We start from the raw sequence: 13,783 nt of genomic DNA, 5'->3' as shown, positions 1-13,783 counted from the left end.
TATCTCAAGACTTCTCCTCGCGGATTCCTCCTCTCTATGGTTTGAAATAGAAATGACCGCTTCTATCACACTGCAGCTGCGCAGTAGCTCTGAGCCGGCACGTGACGTCAAGAGACTTACAGTATTGGACAGAGGTAATTCGAGAACTTCTCTGGCTGGCCTCTTAGAGAAGGCGTGGTTCCGTCCGGGAAGTTTCTATGGTATCCAAGAAGGGAGTGAAACCAAAGGCACACTGGCGGAAGTGCTGCTTCCTCGTGCTTCCGGTTGGTACCTGGACCGAAGGTGAGTTTTGATAGCGATGAAAGCGGGAAGGCTGTGGAGGCGTTTATAGAAGTTTATGGCCAGGCTAGCCTGCAAAAGATGGATGGAGCGGGGTCTTTTTGGTGCAGACGGGGCTGCAGGCACAGAAACTGAAAAAGGGGAAGAGAGGGCGGGAAACACCAATAGGTTTGCTCACTTTCATTAGAGAAGCTAGTAAAAAGAGGCGCCTGCGGCCATAACCTAAGCTCCCTTCCCAATCTCTCCTTTTTGTATTCCCTCCATCATCGCCAGCAATAGCCGCAAAACGCGCTCACTCTGAGGGAAAAAGCTTTGAGATCGGGCTTCCGTCTTTCTACTTCTGGTCTTTTTTTTTTTTATTTCATTTCATTTAATTTTTCCCGATATAACAAAAATGTACAAAAGTAGAAGATTAAGAAAGGAAGTCCTTTCTATCAGGTGCTTACTGGTGTCAGAACCATCACAATTAAAATAAAGCATACTACATGGCATACATTTAAAATATAAAATACCAGGTTAAAATACGTACAAATTGAATTTAAATTCTATCAGGTGAGTGCCACCTTATTCTTCTCCCTTCCTCTTTGAGGCTTTTTAATTCCCCATCTCTTTCTACTTCAAGAGTTGATATAATGGCTTTTTCTTGCCATGACACTGATTGGTTAGAGGGGGGAAATGGGGTTTGAAGTGATTTATGCACTCACACATTTTATTAGTCAGATTACAAATAGAATTAGGTTATCAAAAGAGGTTTCTAAAATACTGAACGTGTACAATTTTACTGAGTTAGTGAATGTGCCTTTACATATTGTTATGTTGATAGAATTACTAGCTTCTAATATTTGTGTTCTCCAGCTATAAAAAAGCCATTTACTTGAAGGTGTGATGGATCCTCTGCGGGCTCAGCAGTTGGCAGCTGAGCTGGAAGTGGAGATGATGGCTGATATGTACAACAGGTATTAACATTTATAAGTACAAGATTTTTAAAAGCTACTTTAACTTTTTAATTCCATGAAAAACCTAACAGAGTTATTATCCAAGTTGATGCCAAAATATCAAACATTATTTAGGTCCTTATAAGGAAACTCCAAGTGTTTTTGAACTTTGATGATGGAAGCTGTTTTCTGCTAGGCAATGGCCAGTGCATGAAATGCTGGGACTCACTGAGACCTCCATGCTTGTCACTCAGGTGAGTTGACAGACTTAGGAGCTTTTAGTTGTGGAGATGCTGATGACTGAGAAGGTGTGGGCTCTTCTACCTCTGCAGCCCTGGCATAAGTCAAATGACAAAGTATAGCATAATACCAGAGAGTTTATGAGAGAAGGAAAAATATAATATGGAACTTTTTGATCTTTTGATTTTTAATAGTCATTATTCTATAATTTTATCATTTTTAACCATAATTTAATTTTTAGTTTTAATATTTTCTGTTTTATTTATCAGTTGTATTATATTCTACACTGCCCTGAGAGAGGTGGGCGGTTTAGAAATATGAAGTGTAAATAAATAAATTGGAGCAGATGAAATACCTAAGAAGCCTGGTGAGATAACTGAATAGCTCTGGGAGGCAAACAAAGCAGAGGGGAAGTCTAGGTACAGTAATACTGCTAGTATGAGGCAAGAGCATTTATGGGCAGTTTCCAGCCACAATGCCTTGAGTGTGGCAATAGCAGGAAGACTTGCATGCTGGAAGAAAGAGGAATATTAACATTGCCAAGGAAAAAAGAAGAGATCAGACAAACCAGCAGCTGTTATTTCTTTTAGTCTCCTCCTAGACCAGCCTAGTGTTTTACTCCGTTCCACTTCAGTCCAGGCAGATTTCTTTTTTTGTCAGTACCTCTCCCAACAAAAAAACTGTATAAGTGGGGTTTTTATGTTTCATGTATATTGTAGGCCCCTTGCAATGACTCTGCAGTTTTCCAGGAATCTATGGTCCGCTATTTGGGAACTATTGATTAGATACTTATAATAAAGAGTGTGGTTGAGGCCTTTGAACTATGGTGCTGGAGAAGACTCCTGTGAGTCCCTTGGACTGCAAGGCGTTCAAACCAGTCAGTCCTAGAAGAGATCAACCCCGACTGCTCTTTAGAAGGCCAGATCCCGAAGATGAAACTCAAGTACTTTGGCCACCTAATGAGAAGGAAGGACTCACTGGAGAAGGGCCTAATGCTGGGAAAGATTGAGGGCAATAGAAGAAGGGGACGACAGAGAATGAGGTGGCTGGATGGAGTCACTGAAGCAGTAGGCATGAGCTTAAATGGACTCCAGAAGATGGTAGAGGACAGGAAGGCCTGGAGAAACATTGTCCATGGGGTCGCGATGGGTCGGACACGACTTCACAACTAACAATTAATGCTCAAATGGTTGTTAGAGGTAAAATTATAGAAAGAACTTAAAATTGAACCTGTAATTAGTGAAGATAGTTGAGTAATGAATGGATCAGTTGTAAAGGGTTATTGAATTTGGGATACATGGTAACTAAAATATTTTTTGTATTAATATAGCTGTGTATTTATTATCACTGTTTTATTTAATATTAGTATCTATCAACTTCCTGGAGTCCATAAAGGGTTTAGGTGGGGATAAATATCATAGATATGCCAAAATGGCACCTGCCTAAAAAGATGGTCTGGTCTGTTTTAATCCAAAATGTTTTTCTGGACAGATTAACAGATCAGTTTAGTAGTAATACTACTACTAAAGAAAACATTACTAAACAATATTTTCATTAAATGTTAAACAATGTGCTTAGCAATAATATGGATAAGAGAATTACACACAACACATAAATGTTTGTTGGGAACGGTTTTGAGTCCCTAACCGTTGCATGTGTTTTATGATGAAAAGCAAAAAGAATAAGTACAACGGTCCTTTCTATGGTCATAGCCAACATGCAGGGGTTAGTGGAGGGGTAGGGGCTCAGGAATTCTGGGAGTTGAAGTCCACGAGTCATAAAAGAGCCAAGGTTGTCTACCCCTGGGTTAGTGAAAGACCTAGCTGCACTGTAGTTTCATTTGTACCCATTGGAGATGCAAAACTAAACAAACTAATGGATAAGCTAGTGTAGGAGTGGTTTCATTTTACAGCTGGAATCTAAAAAGGAGAGTTGACTATTGGTTAACTCCACCTCCTCTAAACTGGGTAAATTTACATACTTGATGATACATACATAGAATTGCAGTTTTTTTAAAAGTATGTTTATGCTGGATATTTTGTATTTTTACTTGTTCTTTTCCTGAGAAAAACTTAGGCTGTTTTTAAAACTATGTGTTTAAAGCAAAATTTTAACATTTTGCATTAAAATAATCTACATAAGTGATGGGAAGTTTAGGGCTATCAGCCTTGGATAGGCTGAGAGATAAAGACATGATGAGAGATAAAGACATGATGAATTTGAAATACTAAAATGGCAGCATAAGTTTGATTCCTAGTGAATGAATGAGCAAAGTCTCACCATCTCAACCTGTCCTTTAATAGTGACTTACAGCTTTCAAAGTTTTAAAAAGAAGATAAAAACTAATATATCAAGTAAGACAGAAAAAGAAAAATCAAAAGAGAAAGGTAGAAATGCACGAAAGGAAAAAGTTTTTAAAAAGAGAAAGTAAAGAAAAAGATACAAAGAAGTAGCTTCCAAACTTCTTTACGCCAGTTATAAATACAATTATAAATGTCCTTATTTCTCTAAAATCACAACATGTCTGCCTTCTTTCTATCGTCTATCCTGTCTAATCATCAAAACCATAAATCATAAGTTCATTTTTTTCTGTTTTTTGCAATACGTCCATAAGCCAGAAATTAATATGGATAGTGGCTTTTCTCTAATCAAAGAAGACAATTTGGCCATCTCAGCAAGTTCCAATCATCTTCACCAACCGTTCTTCCCTCTTAGATTTTGCTAAATCTTTTCATCTTTGGGCATACATGTCCAGTTGCGAAACTGTCCAAATGTGATTTCCCTAAGACCAGCTTGGACTACCTAGGCTACCGAATCTCGAAGAACGGCATAGAAATGGATCCTGGGAAGGTCTGAGCGATCCTAGAGTGGGAGCATCCACAAACGAGATGACAAACTTTCCTCGGCTTTGCTAACTTATATTGTCAGTTCATCCCCACATTTGCTCAGATAGCCCTACCGATCATGAACTTACCGAAAATGAAAGGAGAAGCTAAACCCAGGCCCAGCCAATCCCTAAATTGGTCACTGGAGTGCCAAGCTGCATTCAAGAAGCTCAAATGTCTTTTCACCGCCGAACCAGTCCTAAAACACCCTGACCCAGATGAGTCCTTTGTAATACAAGCGGACGCCAGTGATATGGCCATAGGAGGGGCGCTGCTTCAGAAGAACGCAAAGGGAGAATTACAGACATGTGCTTACACCTCCCACAAGCTCTCCAAGACTGAGTGATGATGGGCTATCTGGGAGAAGGAAGCCTATGTGGTTCGTTGGGCCCTCCTTACTTGGAGGCAATTCCTGGAGGGCAGTAAAATCCTCTTCGAGGTTTGGATAGATCACAAAAACCTATAAGCATTGAAAGCTCCCTGTTGGGGAATCGAACCCTGGTCTCCCGCATGAAAGGCAGGAATACTTACCACTATACTAATGAGGAGTTATCTGCTGAGGTTATCATATGCAAGAACAAAGTTCTATGACTTTTTTTTCCAACTTCTGTCCATCAGTCCTACCTCTGTCTCCAATTTATTCAAAGGTACTTTCACACACACACACAAAAATCTTTCAAGATTGGCTACATCCAAAATCTTTTAAGAAAGTAAGCTTGTGTAGTCTTGTATTACGGCTGTGAGCCACTCAATTCAACTGCAAAAACCTCAGTTCTTGCAGTCTATTCTCAAGAAGCACCTACCCCAACTGCAGAGGGCAATCGGACAATTTCTCCTTATATCGAAAAAGAGAACACTGGCCGAAATTCGGGGAATAGCCACCAATCTTTGCCAATTTTGGTTCAAGCAGTTAAAAGTGGGGGCAGGAATTTTGTACAGTACTTTCAGTCTTGCAAGATTGATGTCAGTCTTCCCAGGTTAATCAGATAGGAAACAGGACTAGATGAATGAATGAACAATCTTGCAAGTCTAACAGTACAAACTTCCCACCATTGCTTTTAATTGCTTGATGTTTTAGGGCAGATCTTTTCTAAGTTTCTTTCTCTGACTTTAAGCCGCATGGGGCTCCTGCCTCTCTTCTCTTATTGTTTCCTAGGTAGCATCTTTTCTCCTCATTCCCCACAGTCATCCACCTATTCCATTACAACGTATCTCTAGTTACTGTTATTGGTTAATAAATATAAAAATGCAAGATACCTGAGATTTTCCTCTTTTGCTTGTCTTTGCATATTCCTTAATTTCCTGGTTTCCAATGACCTTTCATAGGAATAGGCTTTTTATATGCTGACACAGGCTTCCCGTTTCCTGAGAAATGTATAAACATATGTATATGTTTATATCTACAAACTAAGCAGACGTTCATGAATCTGTGGAAACATAAAAAACAAAAAAACATAAAAAACTTGAAAAACAAACATACAAATAAAAGGAACTGGCACTGGCACACACTAGTAGTAACAGTTATATCGTAAAGGAATGTCTGGGAAGTCTAAATCTGGTGGTAACACTGAAAACTATGTTAGATCCCCTCAATCCCATCCACCTACAACTTTTTCCATAAACATATTTATTATCCACTACTTGCATCGTATCCCCAAAGTATGTAAGTATCTGCTTATTCAATTCTTTATTTTTGTTTACAGGGAGTCCTCAACTTACAACAGTTAACTTAGTGGCCATTCAAAGTTACAATGGCACTGAAAAAAATGACTTATGACCATTTTGGTGGCAGAGTTGTTAGAATGCAGTACTGCAGGCTACTTACTTCTGCTGACTGCCGGCTGTCAGCAGTTTGGCAATTCAATTCTAACCGGCTCAAGGTTGACTCAGCCTTCCATCCTTCCGAGGTCGGTAAAATGAGGATCCATATTGTTGGGGGCAACATACGGACTCTGTAAACCACTTAGAGAGGGCCGTAAAGCACTTATAAGTCTAAGTGCTATTGCTATGGCTGTTTTTCACACTTACCACCACTGCAGCATCCCCGTGGTCACATGATCAAAATTGAGATGCTTGGCAACTGACTCATATTTATGACGGTTGCAGTGTCCAGGGGTCATGTGATGATCCTTTGCGACTTTCTGACAGTGAGTGGAGAATCCGGATTTACTTAACCGTGTTACTAACTTAACAACTGCAGTGGTTCACTTAACAACTGTGGCAAGAAAGATCGTAAAATGAGACAAAACTCAATTAACAATTGTCTCGCTTAGCAACAGAAATTCGGGGCTCAATTGTAGTCGTAAGCGGAGGACTGCTATATTAACTTTATAAGGTTGCCTATCTATGCATTGATACTCTGGGCAACAAGAAATAAAAAATATCAACAGTCATATGAAAACCCAAGTTGGGGACCCCCATTAAAAATCTCAGAAGATACCAACACCATAAATGCAGACTAGAGCTTCAATAACTACAGTCTGGCCAAGCCTCTGAGCGAAGAGGCCATTCCTCACAGCCTTTTGAAAGGCTGTTTGGATTGGACCATCCATATGTTTTGCTTATCATCCAGGGCAAGTGCCAATCATTATTTGATCCAGGACTAATTGACCAATGACTCTTGCATGCCATGGTGTTTTTAGGAATCATTTCAAAGCTATAATCTGAAGGTATCTATCTTCTTTCTCTTGATGTCGTTTTTTTTTTTACTGTACCTTATCACTGGAAATATTGCTTTAACTATGCTGACATTTGTTATTGAAATCCTCCACAATAGTTTCTAAGTTTGCCATTTCTTTCTAGGAATAGTCTTAGGTTTTGTTTCTTGAATGCAGTATCCCTCCATATCTGTTCTGAAGCCCCACAAAATGAAATTGACGATTGCATTACTTTTTTTTTTTTTGAAGAAAGCTGTACGTTCCCTAAATATAAGTTGATGTTACATTATTTTTTTAAAAAAATCTTCTATAATTTGTTTTATTGCATTATTGTAAACATAACTGGTACATTGTATTAATTGAGTACAAGTAGCTTTTGACTTACAACCGTTCATTTAGTGACCGTTCAAAGTTACAACGGCACTGAAAAAATAACTTGATGACCGTTTTTCACACTTATGACCATTGCAGCATCCACAGGGTCACGATCAAAATTTGAGCGCTTGGCAGCTGGCATGTATTTATGATGCAGCAAGATACATCAAACTATATGATAAAGGCTTCTGTCTGAAACTTACCGTGTTTCCCTGAAAATAAACCCTACCCCGAAAATAAGCCCTACTTAAGACCCCACTCATTCCATTGCATCTGGTTGCGCGAGGTGGGGCAAGGCCTCTGACGGCCAAACGGAGGCCAGGGGGCGCCCTGAGTGTCAATCCAGAGTTTGTTTCTCGGCTGCAGAATGGAGGCCGGGGGCGACGCGTGTGAGGCAGGTGTCGGGGTGTGGGAGGCCTGGTTGCGATGGTCCTAAGGCAGGGGTAGGCAACCTTGGCTCTTTTATGACTCGTGGACTTCAACTCCCAGAATTCCTGAGCCAGCCAGTGTTGAACCAACAATCAAGAAATAATGCTGCAATCAAGGAACTACCAACAAGCTAATGGTAAACAGTAGCCTAATCAAGGAGCCACCAACTCCCACTAACACTGGCAGGGCAAGCCATTAGTGCAGGGGTAGGCAACCTTGGCTCTTTTATGATTTGTGGACTTCAACTCCCAGAATTCCTGAGCCAGGCTGGCTCAGGAATTCTGGGAGTTGAAGTCCACGAGTCATAAAAGAGCCAAGGTTGCCTACCCCTGTCCTAAGGTAAGTGGGTAAGACACACCCCCCCCCAAAATAAGACCTGGTGCCTCTTGGAGGCAAAAAAAAGTATATAAGACCGGGTCTTATTTTCAGGGACACACTGTAGTATAGTGCTTAATACAATGGACTCCATTGTATTGTTATTTATTATTGTTTGTACGTATTAAAGAAAAAAAAGAAAAAATAGCAAGGAAAAGGAAAAAGGCTATTTGGTTTCTAATTTCCCCTTTTTGTGCCTTTGCCATTTTGTGATGTTGATAAGTAGGCCCCCTTAATATTCATCCAGAGTTTTTGTTTTATGTTTTTCAACTATCTATGTTTTACTTACTTGCAGCTAATAAATTGATATGGCTGCATGTTAGGGCTGTTCATTATTTTGGATCTGGAAGCAAAAAAATGTTTTTCCTTGGGACCTCATTTAAGTTTTTTAATGTATTTGTTTTAGAATCCAAAGTAATGCACAGTTTGACCACACATTAAAATTGTTGCTGTTTAGTCACAGTTTTAATTTCAACTGTTAATTGTTTCAGTTCTGCTTTTTATATGACATATTTGCTGAACAAGGTAAACAAATATGAGGACAATACGCTTCCTTGTCTCATTTCTATTTTAAACTTTCTTATAATAGCTTCTCATTCGTTGTAAAGATTACTAACTGATTAATCGTATTCTGATTCATTAATATGAATCATTAATACATTCCATGTTCTGACATATTCCTCTTGTATTCTCATACTCTCCATTATTTTTCTTAACACTAGCTACCTGTATCTCTTTGTAGGCATGTGCAAAATACTTCATTTGGATTTTTTTCATTCTTAAAACTTCACAATACTCCCTGTCTTGAGCATAATGGATTCCCTGAAGCATTTGGGAAAATATTTCCAATCCAAAACAGTAATTTTGCCCTTGAAGCAGGACATTTCATGAAATTTCATGTTTGAAACACTTAAAAATGAAAAGTTTTGCACATCTCTATTTTTTAAAAAACATCCTTTTTTATTTGGCATTTGTCTTTCCATGTACAGATAAACCTCAACTTACAACCATTCATTTAATGACTTTTGGAAGTTATAACAGCACCGAAAAAAGTGACTTATAGCTGTTTTTCACACTTACAACTGTTGCGGCATCCCCTGTTCATGTAATGAAAATTCGGTTGCTTGGCAACTGGCATGTATTTATGACAGTTGCAATGTCCCGGGGTCATGTGATCATCTTTTGTGACCCCCCCCCGACAAACAAAGTCAATGGGGAAGCCAGATTCATTTAACAAGTATGTTATTAACTCAACATGTGCACTGATTCACTTAACAATTATGACAAGAAAGGTTGTAAAATGGGGCAAAACTCATTTCACAACTGTCTTGCTTAGCAATGGAAATTTGGGGGCTCAATTGTGGTCGTAAAGCGAGGATTACCTATATGGCCGTTTTTTGTAAGAAGTTAAGTAAATATTTATTAGCTTGTGGGAATTTGGTAATTTCTGCATACTTTTACGTGTCCCTGTTTTTAGCACTGTATAGGTAGATACACTTTGTTTGCAACTGCCTAAGCTTCATGCAGAGATGTTAGCATTAACTACCTCTTTTCCTGCAGCTTTAAAGGATTCAGTGGGCATTTCATCTGCATTTGATGTATTCCTGTTTGAAGCTGTTCTAGCGGGTCACGTTCTTGTTGAGCTAGTTCCTAAATATATTCTCTCTCCCTTCAAATGTCTTTGTCAATTTACAATCTCTTTTGTAAACGATCCCAGTGTAGTCTTTTCATCTTCCTTGAATCTCATTTTCCCATTCGGATATTTTCTATAAGTTTTGTTGAATATTTTACCCTAGCTGAAAAATTTCCCTTGATTTCTGATTTTTTTTTCCTGGCTGCTTTTCTATTTCTTGATACTCTCCTCTATTCACAATCTTAACTTTTTATGCCTTCTTTGATATTGAATGTCTGTGTCCAGTCATCATGCATCCTTATTTCCTTCCCTTGATCTTTCCTCAGCTATCATGACATCTTGTTCTGAAAGACACTTGAATCTTCTCCTTGGTAAAATTTGGGGGTGGGTGGGGTCGGTTTGCTTATTTGTTTTTGCTTTGGTTTCCATAGATTTAGTTTTGCATAATTTAAGTATACTAAAACTGTACCGTGCACTGACCTTGTGTTTTAACTATATAGCCCAGTCTAGATCATATTTTGCCGATATACATTTTTTCTTTGGTTTTCTGTTTAACCCATTTGAATAGCAGTAATTCATGGTCTGTTTTACAACCTGCAACTGGAAGTGTCTGACTGACTGGATTGTGAATGGCAGCTAAAAGAAGATGGTAGTGATGGCAGAGAAGTGTTTGAAGAATTATTAATAAAATAAGAAACCTACCATATTTCAGCTACTGAGGCAAAATATGGATTTTTGAATGAAGTGCTGCTACTCACTCCATCATAGTGTCATCTGGATTAGAATATTAAGATGTGGTAAACTAAGTTACTTAGAGTGCTTTGAGTCTGCAGTGTCCACTTTACAAAATTCAGTAATGAATTGATAGTTTCTGTACAAAAGTATAGTTTAGACCAGTGTTTCTCAACCTTGACAATTTTAAGGCATGTGGACTTCAACTCCCAGAATTCCACAGCCAGCAATGCTGGCTGTGGAATTCTGGGAGTTGAAGTCCACATGCCTTAAAATTGTCAAGGTTGAGAAACACTGAGACTATTTGTAGATTAAGAAGGGCTCATTCTGTAATTTTGATCTTAAAGAAATCAAAGTTGCATCAAACATTTTAGATACCTTTAGAGTTGTGGGCATGATGGTCTTTAAATGTTTTATGTTGTCAGAACAAAAGGCAGATGTAGTAGAAGTCCGAAAAATGACTGTTTCCTCAAGTTCTTTTCTTCTTGCACTATCACAGAATGACCAATGCCTGCCATCGTAAATGTGTTCCTCCTCACTACAAGGAAGCTGAACTGTCGAAAGGGGAATCCGTGTGCCTGGATCGCTGTGTCTCCAAGTATTTGGACATTCATGAGCGCATGGGCAAGAAACTGACAGAACTCTCAATGCAGGATGAAGAACTGATGAAACGGATGCAGCAAGGGACTGGACCTGCCTGAAGTCCGGCTTCTGATTCTCCAACCTATCTCCACACCTTGGGTCTGGACTGGTGTTAATTCTTGCTTTTGCCAGTAAAACATCCATACTGTGTTTCCTCCACCAGCTGCTAATGGGGGTGAAGCTCTGCCTGCCTTTTTTAGGCCTAATAAATGATTATGCCTTGTGAAGGAAAACAAGCTCATCTCTGGAACCCTTTTGTTAGCTTATCCTTTCTCGTTGAATATTGGAAGCTGATCCTTTATGTTTGCCTAGTGGGCTATTTTAACACATTATCTCGCTCCACAGACTTTCCCGGCTTGTTTCCATTCCCTTGGTACACTAACAGGAAAAAAAAGAAGCAGTTTATAATTTTTCATACTTCAGTTTTCATTTAGTGAAAACACCGTTCTTTCTTAGGTATGTTCAGTATTTCAAAGTCAAGACTAGGCAGGGTACTTGAGTAGCACCTGCTTTTACTTCCTTAGAGCAGTTGCTATGTTTTTTTTCCCCTGAGATCTGTTTACAGTACTGTACACCCAACAGATTTGTAGACATGCCGTGTGCATCTCCCCAGGTGTCCCCCTTTTGCTTTTTGACGACAAAGAACTGCAGGCGTTTCTGTTTAGAAAAGTGTTTCCCTGCCTTGGCAACTTTGAGAGAAGTGGAGTTCAACTCCCAGAATTCACCAGCCAATATGACCATTGCTGGAATTCTGGAAGTTGAAGTCCACACCTTCAAGAAAATGCTGGTTTAGAATCATAAGAGCTTGAGGGGTATTAAGGGCATTCCTAATGCATTCCCTCTCCTGCAGCATGTGGAACCATTTAATTCACTTCCATAGGGAATGGGAGTGGTGCATCACGTGACACAACAACTATCTCTTAGCTAATCTAGGTAGTCAGCCAAGCTAAATGGGAGGGAAACCATCCAATTTACCAGCCAATGTCAGGAATGGGGAGGGGTGGAATCTTCCCTTGCTCCAAATTTCAGATATGAGATGTTTCAGAAGCAGACTTTTCCACAAAGGAAAAGGAACATGCTGGCCTATATGATAATGCCTGATAACATAATAGTTAAATGTTTAAGCAATTGGTATGAGCGAAGTATTTCCCGTGATTGGGCTCTTTGGTAAACTGGCTGCAGTTGCAACAGACAATCAGAAGGGGGAGCTAAAGTCTGCAACTTTGAAGGTCCCAGGAGTGCTTGGCTGGTTTGCAGATTTCAGAAAATAGGAACCCCAGTATGTGGAATTCTTACTGGACACAGGCAGAGGCCAAGTACTGTACTGAGAATTGTACACTATTTGATAAGTGATTTCTGATTCAACCACTTCTTCAAAGAAAGATTACTCAAATTATTAGCTGCTGGCTTCTTGGCTAAAATATAGCTGCTGTTCTTTGATGTTCTTACTGAACCAGCAATTTTTCATTATCTCCTGGTAGCTTTTTATTAGAGTATACAAACAATTTCTCTGTAATTTGAAGCAGAGATCCTATTTCTCTTCATGTTGTCTTAATTTTGCTGGAAATAAGATGTGGCACGTTATTGCTTTCCAAAGAGCTTTCTGCCTCAAATGCACTTGTAATTCATTGGCTGTTGAAGAATGCCTCTGTGTTTCTGCATTGTTGTGGGTGCTGCAGTCTCTAGTGTGACATTTATGAACATCCAGGTGCTTTCAGAAGCCTGCCATGGGGCTCACTATGCAATCTCTTCTCCCCCCCCACCACAGATTGACTGATATTTTTAAAAATGGTCTCTCAAAACAGCATTATTCTTTGTCTGCTTGGTGCTCCTTTCTGGGTCCCTAACGCACACACCCACTTTCATTTGGATTTCACAGCATATTTGTGGGTTGCGGAGGCTAAATTATGCCTGTTGTGGCTTGTAGGAGAAAAATGTGAAGGGGGAGGGAAAAACAGATGGAGGCCATGGGAGGAAGGTGGAAAAGCGTGGGTTGGTCCAGGATGGTGCGTTTGTGTGAGGGAGGGAGAAAAATAAAACCATGAAGAAAAAAAGAAAATGCAGTTAAATAGAAAAAATCAGTGGAAGAGGTCTGGGTTAAGGAGACCACGGGGAAGCGCAAGGAAAAAAAGATGGCAGTAAAGTGGAGGTTTACATCTCATCTGCACATGTACACACACACACACACAAGTGTGAAACAAAACTTGGTGATTGGTACTTTTTAAGGAGTGAGTTGAGCTGATTAGCATTGATTAGGCAGTAGAAGAAATGAGTTGGCTGGTGGAAGCAGAAGAACCATTTGCTTTTTTTCTTGCACTCTACGAAATGGAGGTTCTACGGAAGCAGAAAGCCATGATTTCAGTATTCGCTACCCCTCTATTTGGCACTTGATTTCACAGGCGAATTATTATTTCTCCTTTAGCCTCACTATTGCCATTCTGTGTCAGCGCTCACAGCTATTTTTATATTTTTTTAAGAAAACACCAAGTAGATCTCTGAGCCCCAAACCTTAGATATCTAACTAAGCACACTGCTACATCTTATGACCAGCAGGGGTCGGTGGTCAACAAAGTCTTGTGAGCACTACTTTATCAAACAAAC

The 13,783-nt window shown here is 39.5% G+C and overlaps 1 protein-coding gene across 2 annotated transcripts; it reads left to right on the top strand.

Annotated features, from left to right (window-relative positions):
* Nucleotides 1-204: 204 nt before the first annotated feature.
* Nucleotides 205-11,418, top strand: TIMM10 (translocase of inner mitochondrial membrane 10). Of its 2 annotated transcripts, none has more exons than XM_015820553.1 (3): nt 205-282; nt 1,135-1,235; nt 11,040-11,418. In XM_015820553.1, the coding sequence occupies exons 2-3, from the start codon at nt 1,165-1,167 to the stop codon at nt 11,239-11,241; spliced, it is 273 nt and encodes a 90-aa protein (XP_015676039.1). In that variant the 5' UTR covers nt 205-282; nt 1,135-1,164; the 3' UTR covers nt 11,242-11,418. The 2 variants fall into 2 exon arrangements, with proteins under 2 accessions (XP_015676039.1, XP_015676041.1); XM_015820555.1 differs by lacking the exon at nt 205-282 and adding an exon at nt 1,411-1,468 and having other exon boundaries at nt 1,160-1,235.
* The last annotated feature ends 2,365 nt before the right edge of the window (nt 11,419-13,783 follow it).

This window comes from Protobothrops mucrosquamatus, unplaced genomic scaffold (genome assembly GCF_001527695.2).
Source record: "Protobothrops mucrosquamatus isolate PMUCROS unplaced genomic scaffold, P.Mucros_1.0 scaffold1143, whole genome shotgun sequence".
NCBI classification, from domain to species: Eukaryota; Metazoa; Chordata; class Lepidosauria; order Squamata; family Viperidae; genus Protobothrops; species Protobothrops mucrosquamatus.
This window is presented reverse-complemented; position numbering and strand designations above follow the sequence as displayed.